The sequence below is a fragment of the Rhinopithecus roxellana genome, chromosome 19 (assembly GCF_007565055.1).
Source record: "Rhinopithecus roxellana isolate Shanxi Qingling chromosome 19, ASM756505v1, whole genome shotgun sequence".
In the NCBI taxonomy this organism is placed as follows: Eukaryota; Metazoa; Chordata; class Mammalia; order Primates; family Cercopithecidae; genus Rhinopithecus; species Rhinopithecus roxellana.
The window spans coordinates 39,251,722-39,272,820 of NC_044567.1; the positions used below are offsets into that span (position 1 = coordinate 39,251,722).

Sequence of the window (21,099 nt, forward strand, 5' to 3'; positions counted from 1 at the left end):
CTGAGGCCTCTCTGTGGCTTGCAGACAGCACCCTGTCCCCTGCGCCCTCATGTGGCCTCTCCCTTGCGTGCTCACTCCTGGTGTCTCTTCCTCTTCTTTTTTTTTGGAGGGGGGACAGAGTCTTGCTCTGTCACCCAGGCTGGAGTGCAGTGGTGTGACCTTAGCTCACTGCAGCCTCCACCTCCCGGGTTCAAGCGATTCTCCTGCCTCAGCCTCCTAAGTAGCTGGGATTACAGGGACACACCACCACGCCCGGCTAATTTTTGTATTTTTAGTAGAGATGGGGTTTCACCATGTTAGGCAGCTCTCGAACTCCTGACCTCGTGATCTGCCTGCCTCAGCCTCCCAAAGTGCTGGGATGACAGGCGTGAGCCGCCGCGCCCGGCTCTTCTTCTTATAAGGACAACAGTCCAGGGCCCCAGCCTTAGGACCTCATGTAACCTTAACTGCCTCCTCAAAGACCCTGTCTCCAAATACAATCATGTTCGGGGTTAGAGCTTCAACCTATCAATTTTAGGGGACACAGTTCAGTCCATAGAATTGGCCTTTTGACAGCCTCTCTTTTGAAGCTCCAGGCCATGTTTTTTGCCCATGTTTTATTGGATGATCTGCCTTTTGTCATAGATTGTTTTTAGGGTATTTGATTCTGAATATGAGCCTTGCACTGGTTTTATGGGTTGCAAGTATCTCCTCCCAGTCTGTGGCTTTGCCTTTTATTCCTTCACTGGTGTCTTTGGTGAATGGATGGTCTTCATTTCAAGACAAACTCACAGGCTAATCTATTCCATTGTGGTTAGTCCAACATCAAAAGGTTCATTCTAGCATTCTAGCATTCTTTTTCGTTATTCTAACTTCCTTTTCCAACAATGAGAAACCTGGCTCGCCCCTTCTCACTGACACATACTTTGATCGAGTCCTCTTGGTGTAACCAATCCCCCATTGCTGCTGCAGCCCCTTCCCCTATTTGGAGGCCCCTCTCCTGCCTGGATGCCTCCCCAGCATCACCAAGCTTGACAGCCCAGCCTGGCTGCCTTCCACTCAGCTGCCTCACCCTGCTGGAGCCACAGTCCCCCTTAGGTAGGGGAGGCAAGGCCCCACCTACAGGCCTAAGGCAGAAAAAGAAAGGGAGGAGCCAGACAGGACACTCCACTGGCACAGATTGTCTCAAATGAGGGAGGTTTTGGCTGGGCGTGGTAGCTCACGCCTGTAATCCCAACACTTTGGGAGGCCGAGGTGGGTGGATCACCTGAGGTCAGGAGTTTGAGACCAGCCTGGCCAACATGGTGAAACCCCGTCTCCACTACAAATACAAAAAAATTAGGCCGGGCGCGGTGGCTCAAGCCTGTAATCCCAGCACTTTGGGAGGCCGAGACGGGCGGATCATGAGGTCAGGAGATCGAGACCATCCTGGCTAATACGGTGAAACCCCGTCTCTACTAAAAAATACAAAAAACTAGCCGGGCGACGAGGCGGGCGCCTGTAGTCCCAGCTACTCGGGAGGCTGAGACAGGAGAATGGTGTGAACCCGGGAGGCGGAGCTTGCAGTGAGCTGAGAGCCGGCCACTGCACTCCAGCCTGGGTGGCAGAGCAAGACTCCGTCTCAAAAAAAAAAAAAAAAAAATTAGCTGGGCGTGGTGGCGGGCACCTGTAATCCCAGCTACTTGGGAGGCTGAGGTAGGAGAGTCGCTTGAACCCAGGAGGCGGAGGTTGCAGTGAGCCGAGATTGCACCACTACACTCCAGCCTGGGTGACAGAGCGAGCCTCCGTCTCAAAAAAAATAAAATAAAATAAGGGAGGTTTTATTTTTCTTTTCCAATGCGGATATTGTTTACTTCTTCTTGCATTATTGCCCTAGCTAAACTCTCCAGTGTGGTATTCATAACAGCTGTCTTTCTCCCTAATCCCAGAGGAAGGACTTTCAGCATTTCACTTTCTTAGGTTTAGTTTTTGCTGAAGGTTTTTTGCAGTGGGGGTAGTGGAGGGAGGTTAAGGAAGTTTCTTTCTATTCCTGTTTTAATATAGATCTTCATTTTTTAAATAATGATTCTTTGTTTTTGTTTCATATATTTTGTATCTTTGTTGTTAGATGTGTATACATCTAGGATTATTATTTTTTTTAGGATAATTGACCCTTGTATTGTTATGTAATCTTCCTCTTTATCCTGGCAACGTTCTTTGTTCTGAGGTCTCCCTTGTCTGATATTAATTAATCCACTCAAGCTTTCTTTTGATTTGCGTTTGCGTGGTATAACTTTTTCATCCCTTTTTCTTTTTACCTACCTCTGTCTTTTATATTTGAAATGAATTTCCTTTATTTGAGGCGGAGTCTCTGTTGCCTAGGCTGGAGTGCAGTGGCACAATCTTGGCTCACTGCAACCTCTGCCTCCTGGGTTCGAGTGATTCTCGTGCCTCAGCCTCCCAAGTAGTTAGGGTTACAGGCATGTGCCACCATGCCCAGCTGGTAGCGTTTGTATTGTTAGCAGAGACAGGGTTTCACTATGTTGGTCAGGCTGGTCTCAAACTCCTGGCCTCAAGTGATCCACTTGCCTTGGCCTCCCAAGGTGCTGGAATGATAGGCGTGAGCCACTGCACCTGGCCTAAAGACAAAGACTGTTGAAAGCATGCAGAGAGAGCGATGCATGACCTACAGGGGACTGTGACCGGAGCGGCAGTGGGTTCTCAGCAGCAGCTGTCATCAGATTTCTCTTCAGAAGGAAGTGGCATAATATTTTTCAAGTACTGAAAGCAAAAACTGTCAACCCATAATTATACATTCAGTAAAAATATTCTTCAGGAATGAGAGTGAATAAAGATATTCTCAGATGAAGGAAAAGTTTATCACCAGCAGACTAGATCTAAAAGAACTGATAAAGGAGGTACTTTAGACACAACGGAAGGAAGGAAAGTAGGAACATCAGGAGTGAAGGAAAACTAATGGCAAGGGTGAATACGATAGACACACTCTCACACTTGACTTTTAAAATTACATTGACAGGCCGGGCGCCACAGCTCATGCCTCATGCCTGTCATCCCAGCACTTTGGGAGGCCAAGGCAGGTGGATCACCTGAGGTCAGTAGTTGAAGGCCAGCCTGGCCAACATGGTGAAACCCTGTATCTGCTAAAAATACAAACATTAGCTGGGCGTGGTGGCACATGCCTGTAGTCCCAGCACTTTGGGAGGCCGGGTGGGTGGATCACTTAAGGTCAGGAGTTTGAGACTAGCCTGACCAAGATGGTGAAACCCCGCCTCTACTAAAAATACAAAAATTAGCCGGGTGTGATGGCAGGCGCCTGTAATCCCAGCACTTTGGGAAGCTGAGGCGGGTGGATCACTTGAGGCCAGGAGTTCAAGACCAGCCTGGCCAAAATGGAGAAACCCCGTCTCTACTGAAAATACAAAAATTAGCCGGGCGTGGTGACAGGCACCTGTAATCCCAGCTATTTGGGAGGCTGAGGCAGGAGAATCGCTTGAACCCGGGAGGCAGAGGTTGCAGTGAGCCGAGATCATGTCACAGCACTCCAGCCTGGACAACAAGAGCAAAAATCCATCTCAAAAAAAAAAAACAAAGAGTTTTTGCCTTTAGTTTTCAGAAATTTCATTATGTTGTAGGCCGGGCGCGGTGGCTCAAACCTGTAATCCCAGCACTTTGGGAGGCCAAGACGGGCGGATCACGAGGTCAGGAGATCGAGACCATCCTGGCTAACACGGTGAAACCCCGTCTCTACTGAAAAATACAAAAAACTAGCCGGGCGAGGTGGCGGCGCCTGTAGTCCCAGCTACTCGGGAGGCTGAGGCAGGAGAATGGCGTGAACCCGGGAGGCGGAGCTTGCAGTGAGCTGAGATCCGGCCACCGCACTCCAGCCTGGGTGACAGAGCGAGACTCCGTCTCAAAAAAAAAAAAAAAGAAAGAAACAAATTTCATTATGTTGTATCTGGGCATAGATTTCTTTGGTTTATTCTTTTTGATATTAATCTGAAGGTTTATGTCTTTCACCAAATTTCAGACGTTTTCATCCATTATTTTTCAAGTATTTTTTCAGCTCCACAGTCTTTCCTTCGGGGACTCTGAGGACACAAACGAAGGTCTTTTGTTATTGTCCTGCTGGTCCCTGAGGCTGTGTTTTGTCCTTTGTTTCTATTTGTTTTCTCTCTCCTTCAAACTGGATAGTTCCTTTTCCTCTGTTCTTCAGGTTCTTCCGTTCTTTCTTTTGTCATTTCCATTTTGCTGCTAAGCCCATTCAGTGAGATTTTTGTTGCTGTTTCTAAAATTTCCATTTTGGTTTTCTTTTTCTTTTTTTTTTTAAATTGTGGTGGTTGTTTTTGAGACAGGGCCTTGCTCTGTTGTCCAGGCTGCAGTGTGGTGGTATGGTCATAGCTCACTGCAGCCTTGACCTCCTGGGCTCGAGGGACCCTCCCACCTTAGCTTGCCGAGTAACTGGGACTACAGGCTACAGGTGTGCACCACCACACCACGCTAATTTCTTTTTATATTTGTAGAGATGGAGTGTCACTATGTTGCCCAGGCCGGTCTTGATCTCCTGACCTCAACTGATCCTCCTGCCTCAGCCTCCCAAAGTGTTTGGATTACAGGCGTGAGCCATCACAGTTAGCCTTAGTTTTCTTTATATCTTACTTTACTGGAACTTTCATTTTGCCATATATTTTTAGAGTGTATTAAATTGCTTGCTGGAGTTTTTTGTTTGTGTATTTGTTCATTTTTTTTTAGAGACAGGGTCTTGCTCTGTCACCCAGGCTGGAGTGCAGTGGGCATGATCATGGCTCACTGCAGCCTGGACCTCCTGGGCTCAAGCGACTCTCTGGCCTCAGACTCCTGAAGAGCTGGGGTTATGGGTACGTACCACCATCCATGCCTAGCTAATTTTTGTGTTTTTGTTTTTTGTTTTTTGTAGATATGGGGTTTCACTATGTTGCCCAGGCTGATCTTAAACTCTTGGCTTCAAGCAATTCTCTCACCTCCACCCTCCCCAGTAACTTGCTCGAGTATTGTTATGACGGCTGCTTTAACATCTTCATTCCATAATTCCAACGTCTGTGTCATCTTGTTGTCTCTTTCATTCACGTTGCGATTTTCTTGGTTGTTAATATTACGAGTATTTTTTTTAAATTAGAGATGGGGTCTCACTATATTGCCCAGGCTGTTTTGAAACTCCTTGGCTCAAGTGATCCTCCTGCCTCAGTCTCCCAAAGTGCTGGGATTACAGGCAGCCTCCTATAATTTTTTACTGTATCATGGACATTTTGAGTGTCACATTATGAAATTCTGGTTCTTATTAAACCTGTGTTAAGTCAGCCTTTCTGGGTTCACACTGCATATCCTGGCCCACTCTGGTGGGCTGAGGTTTGAATGTCCATTACTTTCCAGAGCCTTGATGATGCTATTTTACTGTGCCTACACGTGAGCTGCCAAGTAGCCAATTAAATCCTGGGCAGTGTCCCCCGCCAGGCCCAGTTGTCAGAGGTTTTGCTGTGCTGGTTCTGTTGATTCTGGCTGGTTTTACACGGCGGATCCTCGGGGATCTTCATGCAGACCTCCTTCCTCCTGTGACCCTCCCCACGTGCTCTCCCAGAAGCTGAGATGGCCTTTGTCTCTATCAGGCTGTAGGACCGTGGGCTGGCAGGAGGGCAGGTGTGATCCCAAGGGCTCCACCTGCATGTCCCCGTCTTCCTGCTCCATTGGTCCCAGGACCAGCTTCTCTTCGGCCTTTTTTTTTTGGTCTAAGCTCTGGGTTTTGGCTGTCTAGCACCAGGCCAGTGTGTGCAGGAAGGAGACGAGGGACTCCCTGCCAGCCATCCCTGGGATCCGAGGCCCCTAGATACTCAGGCTTTGTTTCTCACCGTTCAGAATCTTCCCCTAGTGGGACTTTTTGTGTTCTGGCTGGGCCTTTAGCTGAGATTAGCGGGGGGAAATGGGGTTGGACTGCAGGGTCTCCATCATGTTAAACCACCCTTGCAGTTCCAGGAAGAATTCAACATGTAGTGATAGATTCTTCTTTTTATAATTTGACAGATTTGGTGTTGTGATATTTCTTTTGTTTTTTGTTTATATGAGACATGGTCTCGCTCTTTGACCAGGCTGTTCTTGAACTCTTGGGCTCAAGCCAGTCTTCTTGCCTTGGCCTCCGTGTAGCTGGGATGACAGGTGCGAGCCACCAGGCCCAGCTTGGTTTGCCCATGCCCGTGTTTTATTGAGAATTAGTACATTTATGTTCATGAGTAAGACTGGCCTATAATTTTCAATGCTCATAATGTTCATGTGAGGTTTTGGAATCAAAGTTACTCTGGCCTCATAAATATGTTGGAAAGTATTCTGTATTTTTCTGTTTTCTAAAAAAGTTTGTATCAGACTTATCTTAATTTTTCTTAAATAATTGGTAGAATTCAACTTTGAAACCAGCTGGGCCTGGAGTTTTCCTTGTGGGAAGGTTTAAAATTGTGAATTCAGTTTTTTTCATAGTTATAGGACATTCAGATTTTCTTTTTATACCTTTTTGATGTTATATTTCACTAAGAAATTGTCCATTTCATCTAAATTTTCAAATTTTTGACATAAAGTTGCTTGTAGTATCCTATGAGTTTTTAAATATCTGTGGGGTCTGAAGTGATAACTCCTTTTTGCCATTAATTATATTGGTCATTTGCTTCTATTTTTTCCTTGCTTAGTATTCCTGGGTGTTTATTTTAGCCTTCTCAAAGAATCAACTGTTGGTTTTGTTGATTCTCTATTATACATTTATTTTCTGTTTCCTCAGTATCTCATACTGACGTTATCTTTTCTTCCTCCTACTTTATTTGGCTTTTTTTTTTTTTTGACGGAGTCTCACTGTGTTGTCCAGGCTGGAGTGTCGTGGCACAATCTTGGCTCACTGCAACCTCCAGCTTCCGAGTTCAATTGATTCTCGTGCCTCAGCCTCCCGAGTAGCTGGGACCACAGGGGCGCACCACCACGCCTGGCTAATTTTTGTATTTTTTTTCAGCAGAGACAGAGTTTTGCCACATTGGCCAGGTTGGTCTCCCACTCCTGACCTCAGGCGATCTGCCCACCTCAGCCTCCCAAAGTGCTGAGATTACAGGCGTGAGACACCATGCCCAGCCCTGTTTGGCTTTAATTTGGTCATTCTTTTTAAATTTATTTTTCTGATGGGGGGTGTGACAGGGTCTCACTCTGTTGTCCAGGCTGGAGTGCAGTGGCACAATCATAGCTCACTGTAACCTTGAATTCCTGGGATCCAGGGATCCTCCTGCCTCAGCCTCCCGATGTGATGAGATGATAGGCAGGGGCCACTGTGCCTGGCTCTGTAATTTCTTGAGATGAATGTTTGGCTCACTGGTTTTCAGCCTGTCTTCTTTTCTAAAATATTTATCCAAAGCTGTAATTATTATTGTAAGGACAGCTTTAGATTCATTCCTGAAGTTTCTGAAGTAGTATTGTTGTTATCTTTCCATTCAAAATAGTTATTAATATCCACTGTGATTTTTTTCTTTGACCCTGTGTTATGTAGCATCTTTTTTCTCAATTTCTAAATAAGTGGCTCTTTATTTGGACAGACTGGAGCAATTGGTCTCTATCAGACACTACATGGTAAAGTCAAACTTTTTCCTACAAGGATTCTTGCTTTCTTTACATGAGGATTATGCTTTCTGTACAGCATCTCTAATCGTCATGTGGACCCAGATCTGCTGACACCAATGAACAACAGCTTTGCGTTGGGGTCAGCTGCTGGTGCCACGGCCTCACGGGAAAGGGAGAGCTGATAGAGATGTGTGTCTCCCCTGAAAGGCCTTCCTTCGTTCTCAGATCTGAGCTGACAGAAGCCACTCTCCTCTGCAGGAGGGTCTGTCCAAGCTGGTCAAGCTGGAGGGTCTGTCCAAGCTGGCCCAGTGTCCTCCGGACTGGCACTCAGGAAGCTCGGGGACAGAGTGCAGCTCCTAAACCTGCTGGTGACACGACTCAGACAGAAGGTGAGGCACTCGAGTTTGTGGGGTCTTCCTCCTAGAGAGCCATTGCTGGGGGAGGGCGTGTGGGCTCTGAGCGACTGCCCGGTGCAATCCCAGGTGACCTCGGGCATCCACTGACCTCTCTGTGCCTGTTTTCTTCTGAGGAAGGGGCCGCAGGGAGGTCCTAGGAACCAGTTCATCTCAGGTGTGCTCAAGGAAGGCATGCCATGAGAATCTGGGAAGCACGATCCAGGCAGTGGAGGCAGTGCTGGCGGCCAGACCACCAGGCCCTGGCTGTGCCCACTCAGAGGGGTCCTGGTCAATGGGGCGTGTGTGTGGGCTGCCTGATGCCACCTCCCCACTCAGAGGAGTCCTGGTCAACAGGGCGCATGTGCTCCATGTCAGTGACGAGCTGCACTTCATCTGAGACACTCGAGCCTTGGCAAACGCTGTTCTTTTCAACCTCCTGGGCCCTTGCCTTTTGGGGGTCGGGTCATACTCCTGCTGGGGCCAGTATCTGCATGCATCCAGCAGCGAGCCCACCCTGTTTCCCGTGGGGCTGGGGTCACTGCCTTGGTTTGATTGCTACAGATTCCTAACATCGTTTTGATTTTTACTTTAAAAAATTGTGGGGCCAGGCATGGGGGCTCATGCCTCTAATCCCTGCACTTGGGGAGGCCGAGTTGGGCAGATCACCTGAGGTCAGGAGTTCGAGATCAGCCTGGCCGACAGGGTGAAACCCCGTCTCTATAAAGTACAAAAAATTAGCCGGGCATGGTGGCAGGTGCCCGTAGTCCCAGCTACTTGGGAGGCTGAGGTGGGAGAATTGCTTGAACCCAGGAGGTGGAGGTTGCAGTGAGCCGAGATCGCACCATTGTACTCTAGCTTGGGCAACAAGAGTGAAACTCTATCTCAAAAAAAAATTTCTTTTAATTGTAAAATGCATTAATATATAACAAAGTTTACCATTTTGACCATTTTAAAGTGTACCTATCAGTGGCAGTACATTCACGTTGTTGTAGAAACATTCTCACGATTACCAGAGCTTTTCTTCCCACCGCAGATAGCAGCTCGGTACCAAAACCACACAGCAGTATCACCCCTTCCCTGCTTCCCAGCCTCTAGGAACCGTTCCCCTCCCCGTCCCGATCGGTTTGTCTACTGACGGGACCTCATATTGACAGTCATACGGCAGTTGTCCTTTCGTCCTTTGGTCCTTTGTGCCTGGCTCTTCCATTGAGTAGAATGTTCTCAGGGTCAGCTCTGCATATGTCAGGGTGCCATTCCTTCCCATGGCTGGCGTATCCCGTTGGACGGATGGATCACACTTCGTGTATCGCTCATGCACTCAACATTTGGGTTGCTTCCGCTGTTTGGATTGTGCATGATGCTGCTGTGAACGTTCCTGTGTGGACTTATGCAAAGTTCAGTTCTCCTGGGTGTACACCTGGGAGTGGAATTGCTCTGTCAGACGGTCACCCTGTGTTTACCCCTCGAGGAGCCGCCGCGCTGTGTTTAACCCTTGAGGAGCCACCGCGCTGTTTTCCCCAACGACGGTCACCCTGTGTTTAACCCTTGAGGAGCCGCTGCGCTGTTTTCCCCAACGGTCACCCTGTGTTTACCCCTTGAGGAGCCGCCGCGCTGTTTTCCCCAGCAGCCACACCATTTTACCTCCACCAGCACTGTGTGAGGGTTCCGGTTCCCCATCCCCACCAACACTAGCTGTTTTCTGGCTGTGATGCTAGTCATCCTGGTGGGAGTGAAGTGGGGCCTCACTGTGGTTTTGATTTGCATTTTCCTGATGACTCCTGATGTCGAGCAGCGTTTCACGTGTGTCTTGGTCGGCCATTTGTCTTCTTTGGAGAAATGTCCGTGTAGATCCCTTGCCCAGTTTTAATTGGGTTGTCTTTTTATTTGAGTTGTAAGAATTATTTTTATATTCCAGATACAAGTCCCTTATTAGATTTATGATTTGCTACATTTTTTCCCATTCTGTGGTTTGTGTTTTCACTTTCTTTTTTTTTTTTTTTTTGAGACGGAGTCTGGCTCTGTCGCCCAGGCTGGGGTGCAGTGGCCGGATCTCAGCTCACTGCAAGCTCCGCCTCCCGGGTTTACACCATTCTTCTGCCTCAGCCTCCCGAGTAGCTGGGACTACAGGCGCCCGCCACCTCGCCCGGCTAGTTTTTTGTATTTTTTTAGTAGAGACGGGGTTTCACCGTGTTAGCCAGGATGGTCTCGATCTCCTGACCTCGTGATCCGCCCATCTTGGCCTCCCAAAGTGCTGGGATTACAGGCTTGAGCCACCACGCCCGGCCTCACTTTCTTTTTTTTTTTTTTTTTTTTGAGAAGGAGTCTCACTCTGTCACCTAGGCTGGAGTGCAGTGGCTAGATCTCAGCTCACCGCAAACTCCGCCTCCCGGGTTTACGCCATTCTCCTGCCTCAGCCTCCCGAGTAGCTGGGACTACAGGCGCCCGCCACCTCGCCCGGCTAGTTTTATGTATTTTTTTTGTAAAGACGGGGTTTCACCGTGTTAGCCAGGATGGTCTCGATCTCCTGACCTCGTGATCCGCCCGCCTCGGCCTCCCAAAGTGCTGGGATTACAGGCTTGAGCCACCGCGCCCGGCCTCACTTTCTTTTTTTTTTTTTTGAGACAGAGTCTCACTCTGTCACCCAGGCTGGAGTGCAGTGACGTGATCTCGGCTGACTGCAACCTCCACCTCCCAGGTTCAAGCAATTATCCTGCCTCAGCCTCCCAAGTAGCTGGGATTACAGGTGTGAGCCACCATGGCCAGCTAATTTTTGTATTTTTAGTAGAAAGGGGGTTTCACCAGGCTGGTCTCAAACTCCTGACCTCAGGTGATCTTCCCACCTCCGCCTCCGAAAGTGCTGGCATTACAGGTATAAGCCACTGCACCCGGGCTGTCTTTTCACTTTCTTGATGGTGTCCTTTGAAGGACACCGAATGTCTCCAGTTTTGATCCAGTCCCATTGTTCATGTCTCCTGTTGCTTGTGCTTCTGAGTCGTGCTGTCCTCATCCCGTTGCCTTTATTCCTTGTGAGGCGACGTAACGAGGGAACTTCCACATGTCCTCTCACATTGTAAATATGTAAATCACACCTTCCCTGCAGCCTCTGCGTCTTCCCTAATGCAGAACATCTCTCTAGAAACAAAGTATTCCAGATTTCCCATCTGCCGAGGGAGGAGGCAGTGCTCCAGAAATTGGATGCCTTTTTTTTAATCTTCCTCAGATGTTTGATGGATTGATTGAAATTGACAAATATGACTGGGTGAGGTGGCTCATGCCTGTAATCCCAGCACCTTGGGAGGCCGAGGTGTGCAGATCACCAGGTCAGGAGATTGAGACCGTCTTGGCCAACATGGTGAAGCCCCGTGTCTACTAAAATACAAAAAATTAGCCAGGCGTGGTGGTGCGTGCCTGTAATCCCAGCTACTTGGGAGGCTGAGGCAGGGCAGTCAATCGCTTGAACCCAGGAGGTGGAGGTTGCGGTGAGCTGAGATTGTGCCACTGCACTCCAGCCTGGGCGACAAAGCAAGACTCCATCTCAAAAAAAAAAAAAAAGAAAATGACAAAAATAAATTGTATATCTCTGTGGTGTGTGACATGATGTTCTGAAACATGTACACACTGTGGAATGGCTAAATGAGGCTAATTAACATGTGCATTACCCCTCATACCTCTCATTTTCTCCTGATGCCTAACGTCTCACCTTGATTGGAAGTGCATCTTTGTTGTTGCAGTGAAGAGGAACTTGGCTACTTTTCCATTTCTGTCGAGGCGGTTGAAGATCCGTGTACACGTGAGGGGCTTCAGTCGAGGGGGGTTGAAGATCCGTGTACCCGTGAGGGGCTTCAGTCCTCCAGTCGGGGGGGGTTGAAGATCCGTGTACACGTGAGGGGCTCCAGTCGGGGCGGGTTGAAGATCCGTGTACACGTGAGGGGCTCCTGTCGAGGAAGATCCGTGTACACGTGAGGGGCTCCAGTCGAGGCGGTTGAAGATCCGTGTACCCATGACAGGGCTCCAGATCCCCGACACTTTGCAGTTGCTGTTTCCCCCATTTCCCACACAAATCCTACAGACAAGAAATAAACATTTAAAAAGCTTTTAGGCTGGGCACGGTGGTACACACCTGTAGTCACAACACTTTGGGAGGCTGAGACGGGAACATCACTTGAGCCCAGGAGTTTGAGAACAGCCTGGGTAACATAGGGAGACCTTGTCCCTACAAAAACTAAACAAGACTGGGCACGGTGGCTCATGCCTGTAATCCCCACACTTTGGGAGGGTGAGGTGGGAGGATTATTTGAGCTCGGCAGTTTGAAACCAGCCTGGGCAACACAGCAAGACCCCATCTGTACTAAAAACTGAAATAATTAGCCAAGAATGGTGGTGCATCTGTAATCGCAGCTACTCAGGAGGCTGAGGATTGCTTGAGCCCAGATGGTTGAGGCTGCAGTGAGCCATGATCGTGCCACTGTGCCACGATCGCGCCACTGCGCCCCAGCCTGGGCGACAGAGCAAGACCCTGTCTCTGAAAATAAAAACAGGCTGGATGTGGTGACTCACAGGTGTAATCCCAACACTCTGGGAGGCTGAGGCAGAGGATCGCTTGAGTTCAGGAGTTTGAGACCAGCCGAGGCAACAAAGTAAGATGCCGTCTGAATAAAATAAGTAAATAAATACAAATAAATACAAGCTTTTAATTTTACCTTGGTTAATCATAGATGATTTGATTATCCTGGGGAAAATGTTCACCTTGAAGTGATATTGTTTGGTTGGGTTTTTACTTAGCAGTGTCTGTAAATTAAATAATCACCTTTATTTTTGTGTAGGTGGCAAATTCAAAAATGAAATAGTCATAAGGAATTCACCGTAGGAGTCCCTGGAATAGGGAAAGTAATATTTTATGTTACTGGGAATGAGCCGGGAAGGCTCTGGTGCAGGGAGGCATTCATCTTTCTCACCTGCTCTGCTCTTCTTCCCTCCTCTCGCCGGGAGTGGTGTGGTCAGTGAGAGAGGCAGCCAGAGCTGGAGGCCAGCCCAGGGCCCCCAGGGTGGGTCTCATGGCCAGCCTGTTGCCTCCCGGAGGTACTCTGTGGCCTGCGACTCCCCTCCCCCAGCCCCCCATTCACTCGGGCCTCTTGTTGGCCTCCACCTGCCTTTCTTTTTTTTTTTTTTTTTTTTTGAGACGGAGTCTCGCTCTGTCGCCCAGGCTGGAGTGCAGTGGCGCGATCTTGGCTCACCACAAGCTCCGCCTCCTGGGTTCACGGCATTCTCCTGCCTCAGCCTCCTGAGTAGCTGGGACTACAGGCGCCCGCCACCACGCCCGGCTAATTTTTTGTATTTTTAGTAGAGACGGGGTTTCACCGTGTTAGCCAGGATGGTCTCAATCTTCTGACCTCATGATCCGCCCGCTGCGGCCTCCCAAAGTGCTGGGATTACAGGCCTGAGCCTCCGCACCCGGCCTATCCACCTACCTTTCAATAGCCTCAGCCCTCCGACCTCCTGGCCTGCCTCCCTCTGGCCTCCCCATTTCTGCCCCCTTTGATTAGCAGAAGAGAAAAATCTACACCTCCTACTGGTTACTTGCAATTCTGGAGACCTTTATTTCTCCCTGGAAGGAGGGCTCAGGAAGGGGTTTCGAGGCACTCTGCCTCTGTCCATGCACGGATTCTCCCCACCAGCCTGGGAGTCCAGAGCAGGGTACAGGGGAGCCGCCGGGGCCAGCTGGGCGGGGCAGGAGGATCAGCGGCTGTGGTTGGGGGCGGAGGGCAGAGGGCAGTTGCATCCAGCTGGGGAGGAGGCCCTGATCTCAGGCTCCCATGTTCTTTCCCCGCACTCACAGCGCTTCCTGTTGGTGCCCCAGGGGCCTGCTGCAGCCCAGCCACTGCTTTGATTCCTTACACTGCCTTTGAAATGGCTCTAGGTGCTGCGGGAACCCCTGGAGCCGGCCGTTTTCCAGCGTGAGCTTCCCCGTGAGGTGGACCAGGTACACCTGGAGGTTTTGGAGCTGCGGAAGCAGGTGGCTGAGCTGGGGAAGCATCTCAGGATAGCCCAGCATGGGGGAGCAGAGCCTTCAGGCAAGAAGCAGCCCCCAGCCTCGGACACCGTGACCCTAGGGAGAGAGGTGGGTGCCCGCCAGCTCCTCCTGCCACCTGCCTGTCGAGGCTCCTGCCACAGAAACTGTCCTTGCCTGTGCTCTGCCAGCGTTGCTGCCTGTATGCCCTGGGAGCTCAGGTGGGACGAGAGCTGCAGTGAAGGCTGTGCCTGGAAGTGGGCCCTGCTCCACCCTTCTCCCCCTTCTTCCTCCGCCTTCTTCCTCCGCTTGCTTCCTCTTTTTCTGGTCCTTCACCTTGACGTCCTGTTGGTGGGGACAGGCCCGGGCCCATCTCAGTCCTCCCTTCAGCTAACAGCATCTTGTGTTGGAAACTCACACACTGAAGGTGGCTCATGTTTGCTTTAATGCAGGGCCTTGACGGCCTGCTGAGGGGGCATCTGCGTGCACAGTCCTGCCTGCCCCATGCCTAGCGGTGGGCCCTCCCTGCGTGGGGAGGGGGCCACATGGCCCTCACTGCTGCGTTCAGAGCCACGCAGCTGCTCCATGCCACGGCACTCCTATCCTGGTCCTGGTCAGGCCCTTGGCCCCAAGGGAGTGACCCCCAACTCCATGGCTGGGTTTGAGCCACAGCTCTGTGCTGTGGAGATGACCCCAGGTCCTGATTCTGAAGCTTGGCAGAGCCGACCAGCAGGGCTCCCTTCTTCCTACCTAAGGCCAGAGGGAAAGGCTGTGAAGGACAGATTGCCCAGCCTCCCTGTCTTCGTACCCCAGACTGTTGGTAATTGGGGTAACTGTAGCAAGCTATGACCTGTGTGACCTATGAATCCACAGAAGGTTTCAGGGACGGTAGATGATGTCTAGAAGGCACAAAGTGGAAGACAGCGCGGATCTCCAGGGTACCATGCTTGGGGAGCAGGACCCAGGGACTCGGACTGGAATAGAGTGGACTGAGGAAGATGGGGCCGTGGCTGTCTCAGACTCCAGGACAGTGAGGAGCAGGCCAGAGCTGCCTTGGCATGGGATGGGCAAGACCATGAGGATGCCTCAGGGGGACGACAGAGCAGGTATGAGAAGGCGGAGGGAGCCTGAGGCCCCAGCAGGTGCCCAGCCAGTGTGCACAGGAAGGGCTGAGCTGGTTGGTAAGATATTGAGCTGCACCTGCCCCTGTATCTTTGGTACGGAGGTGCTGTCCTCAGGGGTCCCCAGCACCCTAGCCCTCCTGGGCTCCCAGTCCAGCCACTCCAGGGTGGCTCCTGCCCGGTGGGGGCTGTGGCCCCTGGGCCAGCTAGCAGCACAGCGGGGGGTAAGCATGTCTGCACCCCCACACGTGTCCCACCCACCTGAACGCCGTGTGTTCCTGGACATGGGTGGGCGCCTCCTTGGGCAGCAAGGGGCCCCAGGAGCTCTCACTGGCAGCCCTTGTGTAGTTCACTGTCTTCCCACTTGTTTAGAATGAAGGGGCAAGAATTTATACAAATAAGCAGAATTGTTTTTCTTTTTCTTTTTTTTTGAGACAGTCTCACACTGTTGCCCAGTCTGGAGTGCACTGGTGCTATCTTGGCTCACCATAACCTCCTCCTCCCGGGTTCAAGCAATTCTCCTGCCTCAGCCCCCCAAGTAGCTGAGATTACAGGTGTACCACGTCCAGCCAATTTTTGTATTTTCGGTAGAGACAGGGTTTCACCATGTTGGTCAGGCTGGTCTCAAGTGATCTGCCTGCCTCAGCCTCCCAAAGTGGTGGGATTACCGTGCCTGGCCCAAATAAGCAGAATTTTAAATTGAGGAATTAAATCCCATAGCAGACAGAGTGGGAGCTGAAGCCACCTGCAGCCCAATCCCAGTTATTGGAGCTAAGGCACAGGTGGGGCAAACACTCCAGGCTCTGTGTCTATGTGCATGGAGGTGACAGTCGGGCTCCAGGCTCCTCCTGGGTCTGAGCATCCTGTGGCCGGGCTCTCCACCCAGTTGAGGCCCACCATGGCTCTGTCCTCTGCCAAGCAACATGGCTGAGCTCCTGGAGACGAGGGCGGGCCCAGGTCATTGCTGCTTGCTGCTGGGAAAGGAGCCCAGATGGAGAAGGGGGCGGGGCCCTCTGGTAGAGGATCAATGTGTCCGTTATGTTGGGTATAGAGAGAAGTGGGTAGAGCTGTGTGTGCATCTGATCCCAGCTGTGTCCTGAGAGGGCCCGCAGCCTGGACTCGGCCACAGCAGATGTCAGTTCCACAGTTGCAGGCACTGGTTCCATGGTTCCTGCTGTGCTCACAGGAGCCGGAGCTCCAGCATGGAGGCAGGTTCGGAGGGCACGCGAACCAGCAGAAAAGGGGCCCCCACTGACGAGATCTAGGCCAATAGGCAGTGACGTTGAAGACCATAATCCATTGACTCAACCAGGAAATAATGGGGCCAGGCTGATAGCAATGGACAGATCAGTCAGGGGAACGGGGTGCTCCTCCACATGAGAGTGCCAGCCAGGGAACGTGACAGGAATGGCACGCTGGGCGATCACAGATGGGTACTGAGCCAGAGGGATTCCCATCAGACGCAAAGCAGCATCTCCCACACGTGACTTATTTTCAAGGGTAATGCTGGCTTTCCAGTGGAGCAGCCTGTTGGACCCCAGCTGAGCCGAGTGATCAGAGCTCCCATCGCCAGTGCTGGGTGTACCCGCCTCCAGGCGGGCCACACTGAGACGGCACAGACTCACTCTCGGGGTCCCTGCCAAAGATGCAGAACCTGAGCTTAAGCATGAAGAAACCTCAGGCAGGCCCAAACAGAGGGACTTCTACACGCTTGGTGGGTGCCCAAACATGGAAGCTGGGGAGCCACTCCAGTTAGGAGACCTGGGAGACCCCACGTAGAAACGCCAGGTGGGACCCTGGACCCTGCGCAGGAGAGACAGTGTAGAATGCCATGTGGAACCGTGGTCCCTGCACAGGAGAGAGCGTCAGGGCATCATCCGTAGAAACGCCACGTGGGACCCTGGACCCTGCACAGGAGAGACAGCGTCAGGGCGTTATCCGGATGGTTGGTGACATTTGCACACAGGCAATGGACCGGGTCACATATTGTGTGCGTCCACCAAGTACTGAGGTGTGATGCAGCGCAGCGTCTCCAGCCTACCTCCTATAGTGCAGGAAGCCTGTGCAGGGCCAGTGAGGAAGCGCACAGGGGCCCAGGGAGTGTCCCCCAGCACCCTTGACAAAAGCTGGTCCCTTCCCCGGCCCCAGCCAAGGAGCCAGGCCTGCAAAGCCGAGGCCAGGTGTGTGCAGAGGCACGTGTTCCCACTTCTCCTGTGGCAGAGGGAGAGCCTGTGGACAACAGTGGGTCGCTCTGCTCCCAGGCAGGCCCCACTAGGCTGAGTCGCACAGCCTGGCTTTGCCCTTCCCTGACTGCACCACCCACATCAACTGCCTCTAGTCCGTAAAACATAAAACTTCCCCCCAGGCACTGGCCGCCAGGGCTGAATTGGAGGATGTGTTGTGTCCCTGGGTCCACTGGGGGGCAGTGTTGGCCATGGCATTGGTGCCGGCTCTGCCGAGAGGCGTTGGAGTGACTGTGGGGTGGTGAGCGCCGGCCCAGCCTGATGGAACCCACTGTACCAGTTCCAGGCCTCAGCCTCTGAGAAGGACTTCTCTGTGTCACTCACTCACACGTGTCCTCAAGACGTGAAGACATTTCAGCAGACCAAAGTTTCCTTCTAATTTCCTCCTAATTGTCCGGATACATGGAGACATCTCCCCCTCACGAGGGGGGTGCTGGGGCAGTCCCAGGCATGGGGGCAGATGGGTGGGCAGCCCCTGGAGCACGCAGTGGTGAAGACATTCCTGAATATGTCTCAGGCTGTAGAAATCTTATTTTGTGGAAAGATTTTAGAGAATCATCAAAATAAACTTTTACCAAATAACATTTTACCAGAAACTGAATCCAAGAGAGGTAGAATCATTCACTCCCTGCCCCCCAGGTCACTGTGTGCAGAATCACATGACTAGGACATGGGCCCTGCAATCTGTGCCCTCCTTCCTGTGCCTGTGGGGTCAACAGCAAGAAGGCCCCTCAGTGCCCCTCAAGCCTGGCACCAGCCGCAAGAACCTGGGGCAACATCAGGGCGTCTTTGCGGGCAGAGGGGACTGCTTTTGAAGAGGGAATTGTCTCTTAAATCTCTAAGTGTTTTGAGGTTTGCAAAATCTGTTTTCAGGATTGTTCTTTCCTCAGTTAAAGTAACAAAATAACCCAGTGCATTCCTGTAGGGGACCCAGGGCTTTAGACCCAGACTTGGAGTCTCACCGCCTGGCTGCTCTCCCCTAGCCCTGCACCATCTGCAATCTGTTTTACCAGCACAAGACCTCCCTTCCTCCAGATCTGCCTTGGCCTCTCCTAGGCCCAAGAGGCCATTCCTGCCCATCCTCCCAGGGCCACGAGTGAGCCTCTGTGCCACACTCGCCAAGGGTGCTCACGGAGCAGGCACGAGGCCCGCTCACTGGAGGAAGTGAGTCTGGACTCGGGCTCAGGCCTGTGGCGAGCCTCTGTGGGGGCTGCCCTGCACCTGGCCTTGGCCGGGGCCTGCGGTGCCATAGAACTTTCTCTGTCCAAGAGGAAGGCAGACATTTCTCCCCTTTGCTGTGTCATCCTTGCCGCCCCCCGAGCGTCCCACATGAACCTGCGGCACATGCCCAGAGGCACTGCATACGGTGGATGCGCCCCAGGCCATCCGAAGAACAGCAGCACCTGGAAGGCAGCAGCACCTGCCAGCCCTGGAGAGGCATACCAGGAAGCTGGCAGGGACAGGGTGTGCTGGCCTGTTCCAGGGACTCAGAGCTCGTGTGGCCAGGACAAGGTGCAGCTTGGCTCCTCACAGGGGCCAGGAGCGGCACGGGAGAAGTAGGTCGTCGGCTTCCGTCTCACCAGGGCCTGGACACCACTGGTTTTTCCTGTGCCCCCATTTTTGGTCCAGGCATCCCTTTGTGTTGGGATTGCACTCTGTAGCACTGGCATGGTGTAGGCCGCACGTCCAGGCCAGGCTGAGCAAGGACAACACAGTGATTCCCAGGGGTTCAGATCTAGGGTTGGCCCAGGCCTGGGGTGCTGAGGGGGAGCCCAGCCAGCTCCACTGCCCCTGTGTCGGCCTCTCCCTCTCCACGGCCTTTGTGCTCCCCCTGCGCCTGCTTCAGGAGGGAAGCCACAGTCAGCCTGCAGCGTGGTTGTGGGGTGTCCATCCGGCAGGTAGAGAAAGGAGGGACCCCAAGGAGTGGAGGAGGGCCAAGCCACGCCAGCGGGAGGTGTCCTCCTGGGTCCTGGGCACTGCTAGAGACCACAGCCTTCTCTCTGCTCTCCCTGGGGAGCTGCTGTGCTGGTTGGATGTCCTGAGATTCTCACTGTGTTCACTTGAAAGACAAAGGAGGCTGGGCGCAGTGGCTCAAGCCTGTCATCCCAGCACTTTGGGAGGTCGAGACGGGCGGATCGCGAGGTCAGGAGATCGAGACCATCCTGGCTAACACGGTGAAACCCCGTCTCTACTAAAAATACAAAAAACTAGCTGGGCGAAGTGGCGGGCGCCTGTAGTCCCAGCTGCTCGGGAGGCTGAGGCAGGAGAATGGTGTAAACCCGGGAGGCGGAGCTTGCAGTGAGCTGAGATCCGGCCACTGCACTCCAGCCTGGGCGACAGAGCGAGACTCCGTCTCAAAAAAAAAAAAAAAAAGAAAGACACAAAGCATATGTGACCAGAAGGCAGGGATGGCGGGGAGGAGGCAGAGGGCTGTGAGGGCCCGGGGGCCACCCTGGTCTGGGAGATCTGTGGGCCTTTATTCTATTTGTGGAAGAGAAGGACCTACTGAAGCATTGGGAGCAGCGACCCTTTTTGTCTTTCTTTTGGAAGGACGTCACCCAGTGGTGGCACCCAGCAGTGCCCACCCTGGGAGAGCAGGTGAAGAGGCTCCGTGGGCAGGCACCCCAGCGTCCTCCCATGAGGGCAGCCTCGCAGGGGTGTCTACCTGTGAGTTCTGTTACAGGGCCTTGCCAAGGGAGAGCCTGTGGAGGCCGAGGACCAGGGAGAGCTTTTCCTGCACCTCCAGCCGGTGGCACGCGCCCCCCAGACCTTATCTATGCACCAACTCCAGAGGAAGCTGAAGGAGGCAGCCAGAAAAATCCTTAGCCTCCGCCTGGAGAAGGAGCAGCTCATTGAGATGGGGAACAGGCTCCGTGCGGAGCTGGGCCGGCCCAAAGGTGAGTCCGGGAAGTGGAGGCCGTGGCCTGGGTGCAGGCCAGGTTCTGGGTGTGCGCCTGGGGTCAGTGGGAGGGCTCTGGCTGCAGCCTTCTCAGGAAGGCCCAAAGGAGTGCAGAAGCCCCTCTTGTGAGTGGGGCCTGGTTGGAGGCCACTGTACAGAGCAGGACCTCATCTCAGCTGCGGACGCTCTGGGAACCCACTTTGCTGGCACCATGGTGAGAACAACGCCGCAGTTTAGCAAAGCAGCTGGCATTTCTGTGCGGCTCTGTGGCGAGCAGCAAAGATGACCATAGACTTCTCCAGATAAAGACAGCAGTGTCTCCTGACCGAGGTGGAGGCTGGGCCTGTTGGACACAGACACACCCGGGCTGACTTCCTAAGAAAGGCAAGGGACACTGGCTTTATGACTGAGTGTTTCAGTGAGTCATTCATCTGTTCCTCCATGCATCCACCCACCTACCTATCCATCCATCCAACCACCCATCCTTCTACCCATCCATTCACCCACCCACCCACCCATCCATCCATTTACCTACCCATCTACCCACCCACCCATCCGTTCATCCACCCACTCATCCTTCCACCATCCACCCACCCATCCATCTACCCACCTGTATATCCATCCATCCATCCATCCATCCAACCACTTATCCCACTCACCGATCCATCTACCCATCCGTCCATCTACCCACCCACCCATCCCTCCATCTACCCACCCATCCATCCATCTGCCCACCCACCCAACCATCCATCCATTTACCCATCCACCCACCCATTCATCTATTCACCCACTCACCCATCCATCTGTCCACTTACCCACCCACCCATCCATCCATCCATCT

The 21,099-nt window shown here is 52.4% G+C and overlaps 1 protein-coding gene across 6 annotated transcripts in view; it reads left to right on the top strand.

Moving 5' to 3' along the window:
• The window catches only part of CCDC57 (coiled-coil domain containing 57), a 119,157-nt gene that overhangs the window by 53,956 nt on the left and 44,102 nt on the right, over window positions 1-21,099 (top strand). For 3 of the 6 annotated variants that reach the window (XM_030923174.1, XM_030923176.1, XM_030923175.1), the window contains exons 14-16: window positions 7,852-7,982; window positions 13,906-14,106; window positions 20,043-20,256. In XM_030923174.1, the coding sequence (XP_030779034.1) occupies window positions 7,852-7,982; window positions 13,906-14,106; window positions 20,043-20,256 (546 nt within the window). Of the gene's footprint in view, window positions 1-138; window positions 150-7,835; window positions 7,983-13,905; window positions 15,628-20,042; window positions 20,260-21,099 lie in introns of those variants that run through there. The other 3 variants (XM_030923178.1, XR_004054992.1, XM_030923177.1) reach the window with 3 other exon arrangements.